General features: G+C 44.3%; 1 protein-coding gene across 1 annotated transcript in view; it reads right to left on the minus strand.

The window, feature by feature from the left end:
* ST7L (suppression of tumorigenicity 7 like) overlaps window positions 1–19,087 on the minus strand; it is a 782,219-nt gene that overhangs the window by 704,814 nt on the left and 58,318 nt on the right. The window contains exon 6 of the mRNA XM_069238668.1: window positions 17,980–18,058. Coding sequence (XP_069094769.1) covers window positions 17,980–18,058 — 79 coding nt within the window. The remainder of the gene's footprint in view (window positions 1–17,979; window positions 18,059–19,087) is intronic.

The following is a 19,087-nucleotide window of genomic DNA, read 5'->3' on the forward strand; positions in this document are numbered from 1 at the left end:
GATAACATAGCCTCATTAATCCATGGGGTGCTTTCCCGCATGTCCTGAAGGAGTTCAACTCTGCTAGGCTGCAGGGAGCCATTTATCCAGAACACACACCCAAACACAAAGGGTTGTAAATTGACTCTGGGAGAGAAAAAGGCCAGCATGAGGGGTTTGTTACCAACGAAAGTCACAAGCATGCAGTGACAGCTGGTGACCTTTACAAGTGGCAGGTTGTAGACCAGGCTCGAATTCCAATGAGCTTCTTCTTGAAGGGTTCTCTCACACTTTCTTGCACTAAGGGCCTCATTTACAAAGATATGGCGTAGGGCAGCACAGCAAGTCTTCTTGCTGCGCTGCCCTATGCCAAATCAAATGGACAGAAATGCACCATATCTACGAGATACAGTGCATTCCTGTCCTTTCATGTGGGGCAGCATCAAAATCCGGAAAACACTGCCCGCAACATCCATGGAACGCCTCCTTGACACAGAGTAAGGCAACACAGTGCTCTGCGCTGCCTTGCCTTACTCCATATCTTTGAGGCCATGCAAAGAGGCTTTGCATGGCCTCACAGATATGATTGAGAGGCCTGCGCCACCGGAGCATCTAAAAAAAAGTGACGCTACGACAGCACAGACCTACGGAAATAACCCCCTAAGTTTACTGCATCACTTTGACTCATTCAGTCTTGCTCTGTCTCACCGATTCATCCAGTCTAACTTACTCTACTCTGTCTCATGCAGTCCCACTCATTCTGAATCACTCAGTCGTGCTGTGACTCACTCAGTCTCACACACAGTAACACCGATTTACACTGTCATTCTCCCTCACATTCATCCTCACACATACTCGTCCTTACTGTCACTCATTCTCACTCACTCCTTCACTGACTCTCACATGCTATTAGTATTGGGAGTTCACCAGCTCTGAACAGTATCTCTGATGGCTGGAACAGGCACCTTCATGCACCAGTGTCAGCAATCAAACAAACAATGTCACTAACTGCATTAGTGTGTTGCTGAACCCAAAGTCGGTCCGAATATTATTTTTATTATACCAAGAACGAGTGACTCACTCTTGATACTATAAAAATGGACCACAAGACAAGGAGTGTGTAGTCTAGATGTGGAGCCCGTAAAGGAGAGCCGCCACCGGTCCAGGCACACCTATCCATCAAACCATTCCATCCAGTCAATCATCCATCCTGCCACTTATCCACCCCCTTTTGTCCATCCATCCATTCATTCATCCATTTCTTCACCATCCATCAATCCTTTTGCTTATCCATCCGCCCTTTGCGCCATATATCCTTCCATCCATCCATCCATCATTCTACCTTTGGCCCATTCATCTTTCCACCCTTTTACTCAGCCATCCATACTAATACCCATTGTAGGAAAGCCCTCCTTTTTGCCGTGGTCACCCCAAACATTTTGACTGTTACTGACTGACTGTGCCCTGGCTAGTACTAACCAGTCTCGGGGCCAGCGCTCTGTGTAAAATGGATTATACAAATTAGGCTAATTATTATTGGCTGCGTCAACCTACCTACAAAGTCCCTAGTATATGGTAGGGCATAGGTTTAGGGACTCCAGCATAGGTGGTACACCCATGTGTGCACTGCGGTGGTCTAGGCTGCTTTTAAGCTAAAGTCAACCCCAAATTCGACTTTGGAATTAAAAGTACTCCCAATGTCCTAAGCTACCTTATTTTTATATTACGTCAACCCTAAGGCATGCCCTAAGTGCCCCCAGGGTTGGGTGCAGGGTATCTATAAGCTGGGAATTTATACAAGATGTATTTTAAGCCCTAGTGAGTGAAAAATAGCCTAATTTGTTTTTCCCATTGTAGAGAATGGGCTCCATAGGCTAACATGGACAGACTTGATTTTAAAATAATGAAGTCTTATTTTCCATAGGAAAGAGTCAAATATGGCGTGTTTAGTATGAAACTAAAAGTTATAATATATCCAACAACTTGCCACTGTTGAATTTGATATAACTTGTACCTAGAAAGAGTTTTAGAACTCTTGCTAAAAGTTATCATCATCAGCCCTGTGGTGCCTTTCTCCGATTGGTCAGCCTCTGGCAGCCTGAGCCTTGATGATGTGTGAAGTGGCCTGGGCTGAAACAAAGGAACCAACCGGGTGCGAGGAGATCTGCCTCAGCAGATGGTAGAACAGGATGGCGGGTGGGAGGGGGCAGCAAAACTGGACTTCAAAGGAAGGAAGGACATTTCGGACAGCAACTGTACCTCCCCCATTTCCTGCAAACTCAGGTGCCCCCTGATTAGATTAGATTAAGAGGGGGCTAGAAAGGGGTGTGTTAAGGGAAACTTAGAACCCCAGTGGGTGGGCTCATCCAGATCTAAAATCGAAGACTGAATTTTTGCCATCTTGGATTTTAGAGGAATGTTGCTCCCTGGGATTGATTTCTGCCACACTTCCCAGGAAGTGGTCACTCACTAGGGTGGTGGCCTGCACATGATTGGACAGAACCTCCTCACTCCCTTGCTTTCCACCTCAGGAGCAAGGATAAATATGGCAGAGCTGCACACACACCTCAGATCCCTGCTAAAAGAAGATACTGGAGAACGACTGCCCTGCTGGACCCCTGGCCTGCACTCAGGGGGTCAGTCCGACGTCGGCGGTCCTTTAACAGGACGCCAAAGCTGCTGCAGGCAAAAGACCAACAGTACTGGAGGTCTTTTGCCCACCATATTTGGAGTGTTCCGCTGGGGCAGCGGAAGAAAAACAGCGTTTCTGCCCAGTGGAACACTCACCACAACACTGACGCAGTATCACAATTGAGCCGGCTGCAATGTTGTGGTGCACTGGGTGCGACATCACCCGTCACGCATTCACTGGGGCTGTGCATGGGGGCCCCTGCACTGCTTGCCATGGAAAGGCTGGCTGCAGCCTGGCGGTTGGACCGTGGCGACTCCGCCACGGGCTGAATAGGGTGGTAGGATAGCCCAGCTTTGGTGGTCCTTAACACCACCGCGGACCTGGCAGTCAATGACCGCCAGGGTCCGAATGAGCCCCTCAGTGTCCTGCACCAGCTGCACACTTTGAGCTTCATCCAGAAAAGGACTTTGCCTGACTTCTAAGACCTCAAGAAGGGACTCCCTGTAAGCTTTTCGATTTAAGCCAGGACCATTCTGGGAGTTGAAGTCCCAACCATCAAGGAGCAATTTAGAGCTTCTGAAACCTTAGGGTGAGTTGTGGACACCTAAAGAAATTCTGGAAGAAGATCTAGAAGTTTGGAGCAACTCTGGGAAAAAAAAAAAAAGCTCCCTAAGTGGACATACCTGACGACGTGAGTCAAGCCAGCCAACATAGACTGTGACCTGGCCTGACTTGCAGGTTCATCTCGATGAAAAGCTCCCGAGCCCCAAACTTCCAGGATTTCACAGAGGGCTCATGGAAAGGCAATCCCACTAAGTTGCATCGCAATTGGCTTGCCGTGGAGGGTCGTCTGACGTCAGAGAGAAAAAGCTCCAAAAATGTTTCTAAATCCTAACATAAAATCCTTGACCGATGTCTCCTGCAATGTGCATCCAAAGAGGGCTCCAGGGAGGTTGACTTTGATTTGTGACTTCATCTCGGTCCAGAAAATCTTCAAGAAAAAGGCTTAGTCCGAAGGTAAAACTTTAACCGAAGACTCTCGCTCACTGTAGCCGAACAAGGCTCCACTGCGGTCGGCCTCAAATTTGGACTTTGCACCGGTCAAGTGCTACCAGATGTCCCATGTGGAGCCCTCTGTTTCTAAGTGCTGGAAAACATATAGGGGGTTATTACAACTTTGGAGGAGGTGTTAATCCGTCCCAAAAGTGACGGTAAAGTGACGGATATACCACCAGCCGTATTACGAGTCCATTATATCCTATGGAACTCTTAATACATCTGGTGGTATATCCGTCACTTTACCGTCACTTTTGGGACGGATTAACACCTCCTCCAAAGTTGTAATAACCCCCATAATATTTTAAAACTCATACCTCCGGTTCCCTTAATTGAATTTTTGTTGTGAATCTATTTTTTATAAATTGGTGTTTGATTTTTATTGTGTTTTGTGTTTTACTTATTAAATGTTTTGTGATTAATAAACTCTTTACACACCAGTCTCCTAAATTAAGCCTAACTGCTCGTTGCCAAGCAAGGATTAATTTATTGAGACCACAATTGGACCCAGTGGGGGTTTGTGGCCTATTAAGTGTAGGTACTTACCTGTCCTTACCAACAATCCACTTTCCAACACCCATCATCCATCCATCCATCCATCCATCCATCTATCCATCTTTCTATTCTTCGGCCCATCCATACATCTATCCACTCATATATACCTCCATAAACCCTTTTCACTCAGCCATCCGTACGTTCACTCACTCATCCATATTTTCAGCCATCCATCAATTCATCCTTTCACTCATCCATCTATCCTTTCATCCAGACATCCACCTGACCTGCCTTTCATTCATCCATTGTTTTACTCATCCATCTTTCCACACACACACATACTCATCCATCCTTTGGTTCATCCATCCATATTTTTCACTCTATCCATTCACCCACTCATCCGTGCTTTTGCATTTCCATTCATCCATACATCCTTCCATCCATCCATCTTTTCACTCCTGCATCCATTCACCCTTTCACCTATCCAGCCATCTTCCCTTTCATTCATACACCCTCTCATTGTTTCACCTTTCCATTCTTACTCCTTCCTTTCACTCATTCATACATCTATTCATCCACCATTTCATCAATCCATCCATTTATCCACCAACCCTTCCTTCCACTCACTCAACCTCCCAAATTAATTATGAGGCTCGGTCTATTTCTCTGCAAACAGAAGAGGCCCATCAAGAGCTCCACCTCCTGCATCTGCTAAAGCAGGAAGGGGAGTGTGGTCATTGGGGGGGAGGGGGTGGACAATGCTCTGATGCAGAAACTTAACTGCACACTGGCTTCTTATGCTACTGATGCAATTGTCGTCTGCAGCTGTTCCCTTCATTCTCTTTGTTCTCTACAGAGTCAAGATAAGGAGCACTGTGTGCTCAGCTCCATAATGTTTTTTTTTCCAAAGTGAAACCAAATTCAGTACTAAACACCTGTTCCTGCCAGGAGACCAGCTCCCTGACACCTCCTACAGCCTGCCCCTCTGTGACAATCAACAAATTCTTGCCACTCACTCCCTCATTATCCTCATCGGCCTGCACCAGTCACCAAAGTGAATGGAGCTTTGCTAACTCCTCCTCAAGTGTTTATGCGCCCCAAACGCAACCAGAAGCATGGCTTTTCAATTCAGCACTTCCTCTCCTGTGATGTCACTGCAGTAGCTTGTGCCTGCAGGTCGAAGAAAACCTCGCCTGGCTGTCACTTGTGCAGTAGGACATCTGTAAAGTTTACTAGAGTTCACCCAGGAGATTCAGCACACTCACTCGGAGCAGTAATTTATTTTCAGCTGCTCTGTGTTTTTCCCTGTTCTTGCCCCAGAGGGTGGCAGGGCAATGCCCCTTCTGCCCATGAATACCAGTTTCCCTTGCCAGCAAGACTTTGTACAACTTACAAGCTGGCCCACTGCAGCCACAAGGTCAGCCACCAGCTCAGGTAGAAGCGGCAGCAATGAGGACCCCTTAGCATTGCAATAAGCCATCATGACAGATACGTAGATAAACATAATTGTTTGGGGGAACGGACTGAATTTTGACTGTGAATTTTTAGGTTTTAGGGCATGTATGGCCAAGGAGTGTTATGGCTGTACAGTATACCTGGTCAAAGTGAAAGTGTGTGAAGCACAGCCACTGGAAGTGCACCCAGAGCTCCTGACTGAAGCACAGCTTCAGGAAGTTACGGCCACCTCGCAAGCCTGGTTAACTGGAGTGGTATAAAACATGTGCAGTATCCAGCTAGGTGTGCTCCTCATGTATGGGGCCCAGTTCCGCAAATGGTTTAAAGGTACCACTGATATGTTGTTTGAAGCACACTGTCTAAGATTCGCCACTGTTAACATCAATCAAAAGTCAAAAGAAAACATTCAGTGGCCTGAAGGAAGGCACTTTCAATATTTGATATTACTGGATATATTTAGGAGGGAGAAAAGGATTCTATTTACTGCACAGGTAACGGTGTACAGACAGCACTTGCTGTGATGTTTTAAATTACTGATAAGGTCAGTCCACCTGGAGAAGTTATGGAGCTAGACTGTCATACTACTTCACCTCTTTCATTTGAATACATACAAATGCCTTCAGAAGGATGTCTGGCCCCTCTTAGACTGGCCGTGCCGTCATCAAGGAGCTTCAAGTGTTAATAGTGTATAAGCTCAGGAACCAGGCAGTTGAGCTCCGCGATTCAATGCTGGGATGCTGCGTTTCATAAACGTCTATTTTGGATGCCCCCAACATGGAAAGATGTTTGTCAGCACTTCGTTATTTAAAACCCATTAGTAGTGTTCTAAGAATTGACTGCTTTTATGTTTGGCAGACCCAGAATATAAAGTGCCAACAGCCTCTCACCTGGACCGAATCTCACATTTTCTGAGCTTTTTAGGAAAGCACTCCAATCCTTGTTTGTTCACTTAATATATACTGGAACTATTGTCTGTCTGAAGTAAGAGAGGATGCCCTTTGAACATCAGTAAGAACAAGCATTTGCAATGCAACGGGTCTCACATTTGCTCGAGTTAGAACTATTAGCATTGGAAATTCCTAATTGGACCTTTCATGCCACATAAATTGAAAATAAAAAGTAAAACAGTTGACCTAAGGAAGCCAATTCAAAGAGCCACGACCGCCATGAGCGTGAATGAGAAACACAAAAAGGGAAAAGAAGTTTGCTCGCAGTCAAACATATCGGCAAACACGCAGTTATCCACATAACAGGGTCAATGGCCCGGGCAGTAACAAAACTGCCCCAAGGAGGGACAAACATATTTCTGAAAGGCAAGCCCATGAACGAGTGATAGTGATGGGCGTGCGGTGGGCTTTGTTAAAATCCCACAGATAGATGACAACACAACAATACACCAAAGAACTTGCACACTCAAACTAAAAAGAGTAAGACTACATGTAACCGGGACAGTCTCCTCTGAGGGTCCGATACACCAAAAGGCAGGACAAATTAAGCATATTCACCGAACAAAGGCAGGCATTTAGGAAAGGCACTAACAGGAACGAATGAAAAAGATGAGAGGTGCTTGAATCCCACATTGCAGATACAGCAGGTCTCAAAAGAGACAGCCAATGCGCTGCCGAGAAGAGACCTAAAAAGGGGTTATGTACCTCCCTACCTTGGAGAGGATTTCACTATCATCACAGAATCAACCTCTGTTTTCAGGCACACATTCTTTTTCAGCATCTTTCAGAGATTACTATTTTCACACAAGCCGAAAATACATGTTTCTCTTTAAATCTGCCTGCCTAACTCATTCCTTCAGTAGTCCATTCATTTGAACAGGCTGTTCTGAAGGGTTTCATCCTGTTGAACTCAAACTCCAAACTCCTGTTCTTTAACTTATTCCGCAAGGAGATAGGGTTGCCAAAGAACTGGCCTCAGATCTGCACATTACCATAAAATCAGCAGACACAGGAGAGGCTGTCTTTATCCACCAAACCACAGATTATCAACAAGAGTCTTTTAAACAAATGAGTGATAGCTGCTACTACTGCTCGATCTGATAGGACGCCACACTAAAGCTCCAACTAACCATCAAATGACTTGTCTATGAAGGCATGGACTCTGAGTGGAACACTCATAATGAGGCTGTAATTCCGATCACATCTGACCCCAGGATTCCATACTTCTGCATTCTCCAAAAGATACGTAAACCACAAAGTCCTCCATTGGGAAACGTATCATCCCCGGTATTGGCTTCTGGAAACCTTATTCCAGTTTATGCATACTTTCTTGAGACTGATTGTGGCAACCATGCCATCTTTTCTGAAAGTCACTAAAGAGGTTCTTAATACCTTGGATGACAATGAATCTGACGTAAAGAAAGACTACTAAATTGGTCTGGATAAGGAATCCATGTATACCTGCATTCCACAAGATTTAACTTTACACACTGTGGAAACCATATTATGCGTCATGTCACAGGAATCCATGGCACCTGTTCCCTTCATCCTGCAGTTTGACACCCTGACTTTGAGAGAAAATGTTTTTCAATTTGAGAATCCACTCTTTCTCCAAAAATCTGGGTCTTTGATGTGTAGTACCATTGCCCCAAGCATCATAAAGTCTGGAATGACCTGCCCCTACATAACAGAGCTGCCTCCTCAGTACTTGAATTCTACAGGAAACTGAAGACATGACTCTTCACCTAGTCCCGGCCCTGGTTTGGACCATACAGATCTTGCTTCAGCACCAGGATACCCTCACAGGTGAGTTGTGTACCCTGCAAATACACATAACGTGGCAAATTTATAGAGCATCATTGTGAAATTTACAACTACTACCATGATACCAACCCCTTTTTGTCTCACCTCAAGCTTTGGACATGATATACAGTCCAAATAATCTGCTGTTGTTTGGGAAGGTGATGCTGACAATATATCTGAATTTATTCCCTGTCTCAATTCATGACCTCCCCTCCTCCCCCAAATGAAATTTAAGTTTACATTTCTTAAAGTGTGTACTTTTTAAAAAAAAAATTAGTATCTCTTACTCTATCCCCAGGAAGAGTACCTTGTCAGAACTATCCAGACAACCTGCACACCGGACCTTCCTGATATTATAGGACAGCTTCCATCTAAAAGCACTAAGGGACAGTCTCTCCATAGGGCACTGCCTTTGTATTAGGGAGAATTATTCTGAAATACAGACTTTAAATAAACATGCTAAGCGCCCAAATGACACAAAGACATTACCCTCCTAAACTAGGAGAGAGAGCAACCAAGAGGACACAAACAATAATACCAATAAAGCAGATTTACTGGAGACACATCCTTGACCCTGAATGTGTATAAACACATTCTGTGGTTTGTCACCAATTGTTAATTGCGGTATCTGCCCAAAGTGACAGGGATGTACCCATGTGGGACTGGTAATGTCTACAGATTTACTCTGCATGACACTCGTATTGATCTCAGCCTTGACACACCTTTGGGACTGCACCAACTTATTGACAAATTTCAATAGTAATATACCTCATTAGGTGTCCTTGCAGCTTATGCTCTGTGGGTAAGCCCACAGAGAAGATCAATCACCCTATATTATGGAGCACCACAGCAATTTACGCTGCCACTGAACTATCAACAAATTAACAAAACATATTTGCAAAAGGGTCAGAATGAGGACAAAATCAGGTGGGACATTGTTGATAAACCAAAAAACGAATTCCAGCACACATGATTTAAGATGCTTTCTCCTTTTGGAAGAGCAACAGTGAGTCTACGGAATTAAAACTCACGTGGTTGGATTAAATGACAATATCCCACACATCAGGGTAGCATACAATCTGATAATATATAGGGATTTTTCTGCCTCGTTTTATTTCTCAGCCATCTATGCCAATGAGCCTGCTTCTCTTAACTCACATACCCCTCCAGTTGTGACACAACTTTATCCACTTGAGTTGGGTCATCACTCATTAACCATACCCCATTTTAAAAAATGTTGACGAAATACAACAGTTTTTTGGGTACTTCCATCAAACACAAAACCTTTCCCTGCTCACGAGTAAGAATCTAACTACCACACTTTGTGATAGGACTACACATCAAATGCTTCCTAAACACTGCAACATGAGTGACATCAGCTGCACACTGTGGCCGGAATCTAAAATTGCTCTGGTTAACATCCCCAGCATCTCCTCGACCAGGCAGGATCATCTTCCATACAGAGGACTGTGCAGATAAGCAGCTGAGGGGCTTCTCCTAATTTTGATACTGGACTGTTTCTGTGATTATGCCCTTTTGTTTAATACCAATAGACTTTAGATTGTGAGTACTCTTATGCCACCAATTACAAGTCAATACACATTGAACTCATTCAGGCTGAACTGCCTGTTTTTAAGCTTAAAGCCTGATGTTATGGTATTGTCTGGCAAATGTTCTTTTTCAAACTTACTGATGCCTGGAACCTATGACTTGACCTATATAAATGACAGCGATTAATATGGCCAGCTAGATACAACAGAACAATTTCGAGATTGCACCATTACGATATTTACAGGGCTTGCACATAGATTATCATTAGTTTCTGTGGTGCATCTGATTGCTTATTTTAGGTATACCGCCAAAATTATTTAGAGTTTTTGGAGCTTTATATATCTAGCCCGCATACAAGTGCACAACATCAATAAAGTTTATTTATTTCGGAACATTGTGCATTTTACGGTGTATCTTGCTCCTGACCAGAAGTTTGAATTGAGGCATATGATACAATTTACATGGATAAGCATATGTGTGGCTCACTATGATTTTTTTTTCAATGATCACCTTGTTCATTCACACAGTGTCTCACATAAGATGAGTGATCTTGACCATATGAATTATAGTAGTAAAGCCAAGGTCTGGATGTCTGTATGTTGTCTTTTGTACGATTGTATCATTTTATGGTTTTTAGGGCTGAATACCAGTGGATTCATAGAAGTTCCTGGTACACTGGTTACACTCGCATTCGTTCATGTTTTACTATCTTGGCAGTCCACCACCTTCTTTAAGGGTAACAAATAGGCATAAACATGTTGACCCTCTTCCAACTATTGGGTTGAATTATGCCCCTCTTTCTTTTACTTCTATCCCTTGGGGACACAAATAAATAAAGCTGGGGCCACAAAGAGGCAGTTTTATTTTTCTCTCTCACCATACGACACTTTGCACCTGACATCCACCCCTTTCTTGCTCCAAAAGGACCATTCACCAACATACCATTCCCTGAAGAGATCTTCTCTATTTTGGAGAGTTGAAGCCCACACGACAAGCCTTTGTAAGTGGCATGAGGAGAGACCATGTGATAAAGCATGCCTTAGGGTGGGTGAGGTTTTTGTCCTTAAAGAATGATTTTTTTCATTTACAAAGAGACCACATAGGGTCCCCTATTGAGAAGGTCCCACACACCCACAGACCACAAGCATCTTTGTGTATTTTGTCATGTGATCAGGAAAACATGCTCATTGGCGCCTAATCTCCTATAATCCTCTTAGTGCTTTGTGAAAGCGCCTGCACAGTCAGAGAACAACATCTGGCAATATTGCCCTCAGGTGCTCAAATTACATTGCCCTGAAGGAACTCTTCAGAATACACCTCTGTTCCTAAGGCAGCCCCTGTTGCTCAGTTGCATAGTCCCAATTCTGGGCCATCATATTTGTCCTCCTCTGTCCTTTGTGGAAACTGCCTAGGACCTGTAAAGCACCAATTTGCAGACTTGTTCTGCCACACTAGCTAAGGCACAAGTCTGATTCCAAAAACACCCAGTAGAATCCTCACCTTCATAAGCAACCATGCCAGAAATTCCAAACCCAACATCCGCAACCTCATCTGCATGCCACGCACGGACTTTTAATGCAAAACTCAAAGCAACAAAAACATTGCATCCAATTTTAGATTACTGAAGTACAAAAAAGTAAGGTAACTGCCAGTGACTGAGATTAGTTCAAGCAGTCGATCTATCCCTTTTTTGCATGCTTCCATGCAATTCTTTAGGTGTGATGGGTACACCCAGACATAGGTCCTATGCACTCTGTGCCACTGGAACCAAGCTATACCCGACAGATGAGCTCTAATAAAGACGAAACAGGTTTTGGGTTGCTTCTGTTCTGGCTCATGGAGGACATAAGCCTGGAAGTTTGGGCTGGACTTTTAAATTTGCAGATGCCGAGCCCTTGAAAAAAAGATTATTTTATATTTTTGTATTTTACAAGATGGGGAGGTTGTTGGCAGCAGCAGTGGCAGCAGCGAGGGGCGGGCAATGAAGGATTGGGTGGGTGAGCAGTTTTAAAATTAAAAAAATACATATGAAAGCAAGAAACGAGCGAGATGGAGAAGCAACAGGGAGAGAACATGCTGTGGACCAGAAGGGACATGAAGAGCAAAAGACAAACTTGGAGGGGTGTAGGAGGCTGGCCTGGCTTGTAGTGGGTACCAGAGGTACTTACACCTTGTGCCAGGTCCAGTTATCCCTTATTAGTGTAGAAGAGGTGTTTCTAGCAGCTTAGGATGATAGAAGGTAGCTATGGCAAAGCAGCTTAGGCTGAACTAGGAGACATGTAAAGCTCCTACTATACCACTGGTGTCATATGCACAATATCATAAGAAAACACAATACACAGAAGTACTAAAAATAAAGGTACTTTATTTTTATGACAATATGCCAAAAGTATCTCAGTGAGTACCCTCAGTATGAGGATAAGTTATATACACAAGATATATGTACACAAACCAAAATTATGCAGGTAATAGCAAGAAAAGTAATGCAAGCAGTGTAAAATTACAGTAAATTGCAGTAGGAGCACATAGGTATAGGGGCAACACAAACCATATACTCCAAAAGTGGAATGCGAACCACGAATGGACCCCAAACCTATGTGAGCTTGTAGAGGGTCGCTGGGACTGTAAGAAAACAGTGAGGGTTAGAAAAATAGCCCACCCCAAGACCCTGAAAGGTAGGTGTAAAGTGCACCCTCTACCCCCAGAGAGCACAGAAGTCGTGATAGGGGGATTCTGCAGGAAGAATAAACACCAGCAATGCAACAACAGTGGATTTCTGGACCTGAGTACCTGTAAGACAAGGGGACCAAGTCCAATAGCCGCGACAGTGTCGAGAGTGGGCAGGAGCCCAGGAAATGCCAGCTGAGGGTGCAAGGAAGCTGCCACCGGATGGAAGAAGCTTGGAGTTCTGCAAGAAAGAAGGGAGCTAGGGACTTCTCCTTTAGAAGACGGATGTCCCACATCGCGATGAAGCTTACAGAGGTGTTCCCACGCAGAAAGACCGCAAACAAGCCTTGCTAGCTGCAAGGGTCGCGGTTGAGGTTTTTGGGTGCTGCTGTGGCCCAGGAGGAACCAGGATGTTGCCACTTGGAAGAGGAGACAGGGGGCACCCAGCAACTCAGGGAGCCCTCACAGAAGCAGGCAGCACCCGCAGAAGTACCTGAACAGGCACTTGGAAGAAGAGTGAACCGGAGTCCATGCGAAGTCACAAAAGGGAGTCCCACGACGCCGGAGGTCAACTCGGAAGGTTGTGCACTGCAAGTTAGAGTGTCGGGGACCCAGGCTTGGCTGTGCACGAAGGAAATCCTGGAAGAGTGCACAGGAGCCGGAGCAGCTGCAAATCACGCGGTACCCAGCAATGCAGTCTAGTGTGGGGAGGCAAGGACTTACCTCCACCAAACTTGTACTGAAGAGTCACTAGACTGTGGGAATTGGACAGAGTTGCTGAGTTCCAGGGACCACGCTCGTCGTGCTGAGAGGGGACCCAGAGGACCAGTGATGCAGTCTTTTGGTGCCTGCGGTTGCAGGGGGAAGATTCCGTCGACCCACGTAGATTTCTTCAGAGCTCCTGGTGCAGAGAGGAGGCAGGCTACCCCCAGAGCATGCACCACCTAGAAACAGTCGAGAAAGCCGGCAGGATGAAGCGATACAAGGTTGCTAGTAGTCGTCTTGCTACTTTGTTGCGGTTTTGCAGGCGTCCTGAGCAGTCAGCGGTCGATCCTTTGGCAGAAGGTGAAGAGGGAGATGCAGAGGAACTCTGATGAGCTCTTGCATTCGTTATCTGGTGAGATCCCCAAAGCAGAGACCCTAAATAGCCAGAAAAGGAGGTTTGGCTACCTAGGAAGGAGGATTGTCTACCAAGAGAGGTAAGAGCCTATCAGAAGGAGCCTCTGACGTCACCTGCTGGCACTGGCCACTCAGAGCAGTCCAGTGTGCCACAGACACCTCTATTTCCAAGATGGCAGAGGTCTGGGACACACTGGAGGAGCTCTGGGCACCTCCCCTGGAAGGTGCAGGTCAGGGGAGTAGTCACTCTCCTTTCCTTTGTCCAGTTTTGCGCCAGAGCAGGGCTGGGGGATCCCTGAAGCAGTGTAGACTGGCTTATGCAGAGATGGGCACCATCTGTGCCCATCAAAGCATTTCCAGAGGCTGGGGGAGGCTACTCCTCCCCAGCCCTCACACCTATTTCCAAAGGGAGAGGGTGTTACACCCTCTCTCTGAGGAGGTCCTTTGTTCTGCCTTCCTGGGCCAGGGCTGCCTGGACCCCAAGAGGGCAGAAACCTGTCTGAGGGGTTAGCAGCAGCTGCAGTGGAGACCCCGGAAAGGCAGTTTGGCAGTATCCGGGTTCTGTACTAGAGACCCGGGGGATCATGGAATTGTTCCCCCAATGCCAGAATGGCATTGGGGTGACAATTCCATGATCTTAGACATGTTACATGGCCATGTTCGGAGTTACCTTTGTGACGCTTTATATAGGTAGTGACCTATGTACAGTGCACGCGTGTAATGGTGTCCCCCGCACTCACAAAGTCCGGGGAATTTGCCCTGAACAATGTGGGGGCACCTTGGCTAGTGCCAGGGTGCCCACACACTAAGTAACTTTGCACCCAACCTTCACTAGGTGAGGGTTAGATATATAGGTGTCTTATAAGTTACTTAAGTGCAGTGGTAAATGGCTGTGAAATAACATGGACGTTATTTCACTCAGGATGCACTGGCAGGCCTGTGTAAGAATTGCCAGAGCTCCCTATGGGTGGCAAAAGAAATGCTGCAGCCCATAGGGATCTCCTGGAACCCCAGTACCCTGGGTACCTCAGTACCATATACTAGGGAATTATATGGGTGTACCAGTATGCCAATGTGAACTGGTAAATTTAGTCACTAGCCTGTTAGTGACAAATTTGGAAAGCAGAGAGAGCATAACCACTGAGGTTCTGGTTAGCAGAGCCTCAGTGAGACAGTTAGGCATCACACAGGGAACACATACAGGGCACATACTTATGAGCACTGGGGCCCTGCCTGGCAGGGTCCCAGTGACACATAGACTAAAACAACATATATACAGTGAAATATGGGGGTAACATGCCAGGCAAGATGGTACTTTCCTACAAGGGGGAGCAAAAAGGACAGCACAGGGGCATTTCAGTGGGGGAAACAGTATACGAGTGAGAAAGCAATAAAACACATGGAATCGCACACGGTTGAAAGAAAAAAGAACAAAGTCGTTAGTTTCCGGGGTTAACAGAAAACAAAGCATGAAAGTAGTACTCATATTAATAAAATACAGAAGCCCCTTAATGTTCTTACACAATAAAGGAGATGCATTTGGTCCTAAGAAACGCACAGGACAACTTTTATGGGACAGTGGGGCCCAAGGCACAGCAACTCAATGGAACAGGCCTGCATTAGCAAATTGACTGTGGCTTTTCGTGTCTGTAACACTTAAGAACAAAAGGGGTGTACACATGAATGTGTTTATTCAGGGATAACCAGCTCTCAAATGTAAAGTGAGCATCTGGTACACTGATAGCCCATTATCATGCAGGAATTGATTGTGCATGTATGTGGAATTATTCGTGCAACAATTTACTTTAACAATTTTTCACAGAATTCTACACTTCAAAATAAAGGAACGAACTTTTGTTACAAAGACGTAATCTGACAATAAAGTTAAAAAATAAGTTACAGATAGTATCTTAATACCTTCCAGACAAAAAAGCGTGGACTCTAACTATGAACAAATAATATCCCTCAATTCCACGTGTAAACATTAACAGACCATTCAATCTTCCAGGATCACGGAGAAATTTAGCCAGTCAAGATTTTTTTCCTCTGTTTTTTGGTAATTGCAGTCTTAATTTTATAATGATATGCAGGACAGCAAATCTCAGAATAGCAAGAAAAAGTAGACTTTTCTGCCACACACTGAAAATATTAAGTTAAATGCTGTTGACATAAGCAAGTTGATTTAAAGCACCGCTGGGAGCGCAAAGGAGAGAGACAAAAGGAAAAAGAAGTTCGCTCGCAGTCAAAGTTATCAGCAAAAGTGCAATGATTCATGTAATAGGGTTGATGGCCAAGGCAGTAACAAAACTGCCCAAAGTAGCTACAAACGTAAAGTGGTTACCAACGAAAAGAAAAGATTTTTGAAAGGCAAGCCCTGAACGAGTGATAGTGACGGGCGTGCAGTGGGCATGGTTAAAAGCCCAGATACATACCAATACGTCAGAAAAGCAGGGCATGCGCGCTGCTATGTTCAACCTGAAAATGTCAAAGCCATCTGAACTGCACTTATCTCCAACACTAACACATGCCTCAAAGATTACCACTCAGTGAGAGCGCTTGGGGGGAGGGGGAGGGAGGAGGAGTGAGAAGCAGAAGAGAGGGATAGAAAATAGTTCAACATGCACAATAAGGTCCTGAAGTGAACATGTTGAGGTTGGAATGCTCCTTGGTTGTACAAAACAAAAATATAGAGCTAAGCCATTGACGCAAGAGTAGAAAGTGAGATAGACAAGAAAGTCATCCAATCACGAGCAATGGATGGACCAAAACTTCTTCTATATATTGTATCATAGCCATTAGGTCTTCACCAAAAAACAGTTAAAGTATAAATGAGAAATGAGAGATGAGAGATGACTATACCTGGGCTAGAGTTCGTTCTGTGGTTCCCAGAAGGGCTGCAGGTGTGAGCTGGTGAGTGGGCCTTAAGTTTACAAATCTAGAGGCTGCGTATGGGGGCTTAAAAACATAACTATGCTCCTAAACCTAACAAGAAAGAAGCAGCTCCATCTAGCGGTTGTGCATGTTGTCATCTATATACCACAGATCTGGGAGTTGTTTTATGTTTTTCCCCTTGAAAGCTAGAGGAAGCAGAGATGCCAAAGAAGTATATGTGTTCTGCAATGTGAAAGCTGTGCCTCTTGTACAATTTGTTTGGTAAACCGTTTGGTTTATTAGTGTGCCTCCCTCCTCTTTTTCTTCCCTCACTTACAATTCTCTTACCAAGACTGATAATCTAGGAAGGCACTAACAATGAATGTGATGCCGTAACCATAATGGAAAGACAATTTGAATTGTTTTACTCTATTACTGAGTTCAGCTTTTCTGGCTGTAGCTTGCTGTAATTTGTGGTAAAGTCATGTACTTGCATGCTATTGTAACTGTATTCCCACTTATTAAAAACAATTTGAAATTAAAAACTGCCATTAGGAATGTACAGATGAAACTTGAAAACCCACTTGTTTAGGACCCTCCTGATAAACCTGCCACAAACTACCAATCTGCACCACAAATGATAGAAAGAGTGTCTTTATTTTGCACTACTTTCTCCAAGCTTTGGAGCAAACATTTTCTTTTTTTTGGGGGGGGGGGGGGGGGGGTGGAGTGGGGTTCTTAATGTTGCAAATTGTGAGTCTGGATGAGTGTAGATATGATGTTTGTATTTTAAAATTAAAACACCACAAATATAACTGTCTCAGACAGAGCAAGGAGACAGTTATTCGTAGTTATTATACAGGCACAACTGAAGGGAAAACATTTTTGTCCTTGTGAAACACAAGGATGGCAGTTTTGTTAGCGATATCATTATTAATGAATAAGAGTTGATAATTCCACATATCATGGAAGTGGTTAGGCAAGGTACCTCGAAAGTATTTTATTTTTCGGATTTAACTGTTTCTAACCACAACAACTCAGAAATGAAGTGGTGAAATAGTAGAAGGGAGATGTGATAGCAATGAAAGAAAAGGAGTGAAACTAAATCACAAAGGAGGCACTAAGATTTAGTAAAAGTAAAATAATGTGAATAAAAAAAGTAACATCTCTCTCCATTTCTACACATTCTACCTTTTATCTAATATTGCAGAAGATCTGATTTGCAGCAACATTTATGCAGCACACAGAGGATAAGATTATAATTTTGAATTTATTTTTTCACAACTGAACAACGCCGTTCATATACAGATCATAATGTTCAGCCTAGAGAACCTTTGATACAACAGAGCAGGAGTGGGAGAGGAAGAGCATGCTGCCTCTCCCATATTAGGTTTCAACACTCACTCATTATACACCTCTAGTGCTTGATGTGCTGCTTTGATTCGGGCTTGAGGGTTCCTCTCTCGCCACGCTTTCTGCATAACTGTTGGAGGAAAAGATGTTACAATGGCAGCTGAGGATGACAGAAAAAGGAGACCATTTAGCCAGCCAGTTGTCGAAGAAAAATAATTTACCAGGATTCTTCAATGAAAGATCTACAACTTTTTTTTCAAGTGTATGAGGGAATTAATGAAATACAAAAACAATACATATTTACGTATCAGTGTTTAAGAAACACACTCACACTTGCTCCACTACTCGCATGTTATACGAGAGGAAAAATAAATTTAATGCACACATGTAATCTTATTCAGACTAAAACTTACAACTAATTGACAATAAAAGATCATATAATAGTCTTTGTTTTCTTAATTTGAAAACATACCGATGCATCAGAATTATTTGTTGATAAAGCACATAATAAATCCATATTTGACAGCAATGCAGAAACCCAAAATGCCTACCGGGAATTTACATTAAATTATCGGTATTCCTTGGCGGTGGCTCACTCAACTACTTTTTCATTAGGAGCATCTGTGTTCAGCCCATCCTAAGGGTTGGATCAAGATAGGTCTACTCAGCCTGTCATCTTCCCATAAAAATTAAATAAAAGAACAAAGACTACCCTGCTGCTTGAAAGACCGCCTTGCTGTCTGAGAAGGAAGATTCGAGTGGCTTGCCTTCACCCTAGGCTACCCAGAGTGACACCAAGGGTCAGTTGGCTGACCTTCTGTACGAGCTACAGGGACACAACAAGCTTCCAGAGGCCTCCCAGCAACTGGCCAGCTGAGCAGCACCAACTGGACCTGCCTGAGCACTGCTACAGGCCGCTGCTAGGATTAGTCTTGATCCCCAGAGGTACTTCCTAGGTCCCGGACCACTGGCTTGGATCACAGTGTACTCATCCTAAAGAAAAAGGTGAAATAAGCTCCTTGCAACCTGCTCTTCAAGTCGACACGGACAAGAGACAACATTAAACCCAGGACCCTGACAATTTGTGCTACAGCAATGATTTCTGCTACGCTAGACCAGCTCTTCTCACTGCAGTGACAACTGCTTGCAAGTCCAACCT

Source organism: Pleurodeles waltl, chromosome 6, assembly GCF_031143425.1.
Source record: "Pleurodeles waltl isolate 20211129_DDA chromosome 6, aPleWal1.hap1.20221129, whole genome shotgun sequence".
In the NCBI taxonomy this organism is placed as follows: domain Eukaryota; kingdom Metazoa; phylum Chordata; class Amphibia; order Caudata; family Salamandridae; genus Pleurodeles; species Pleurodeles waltl.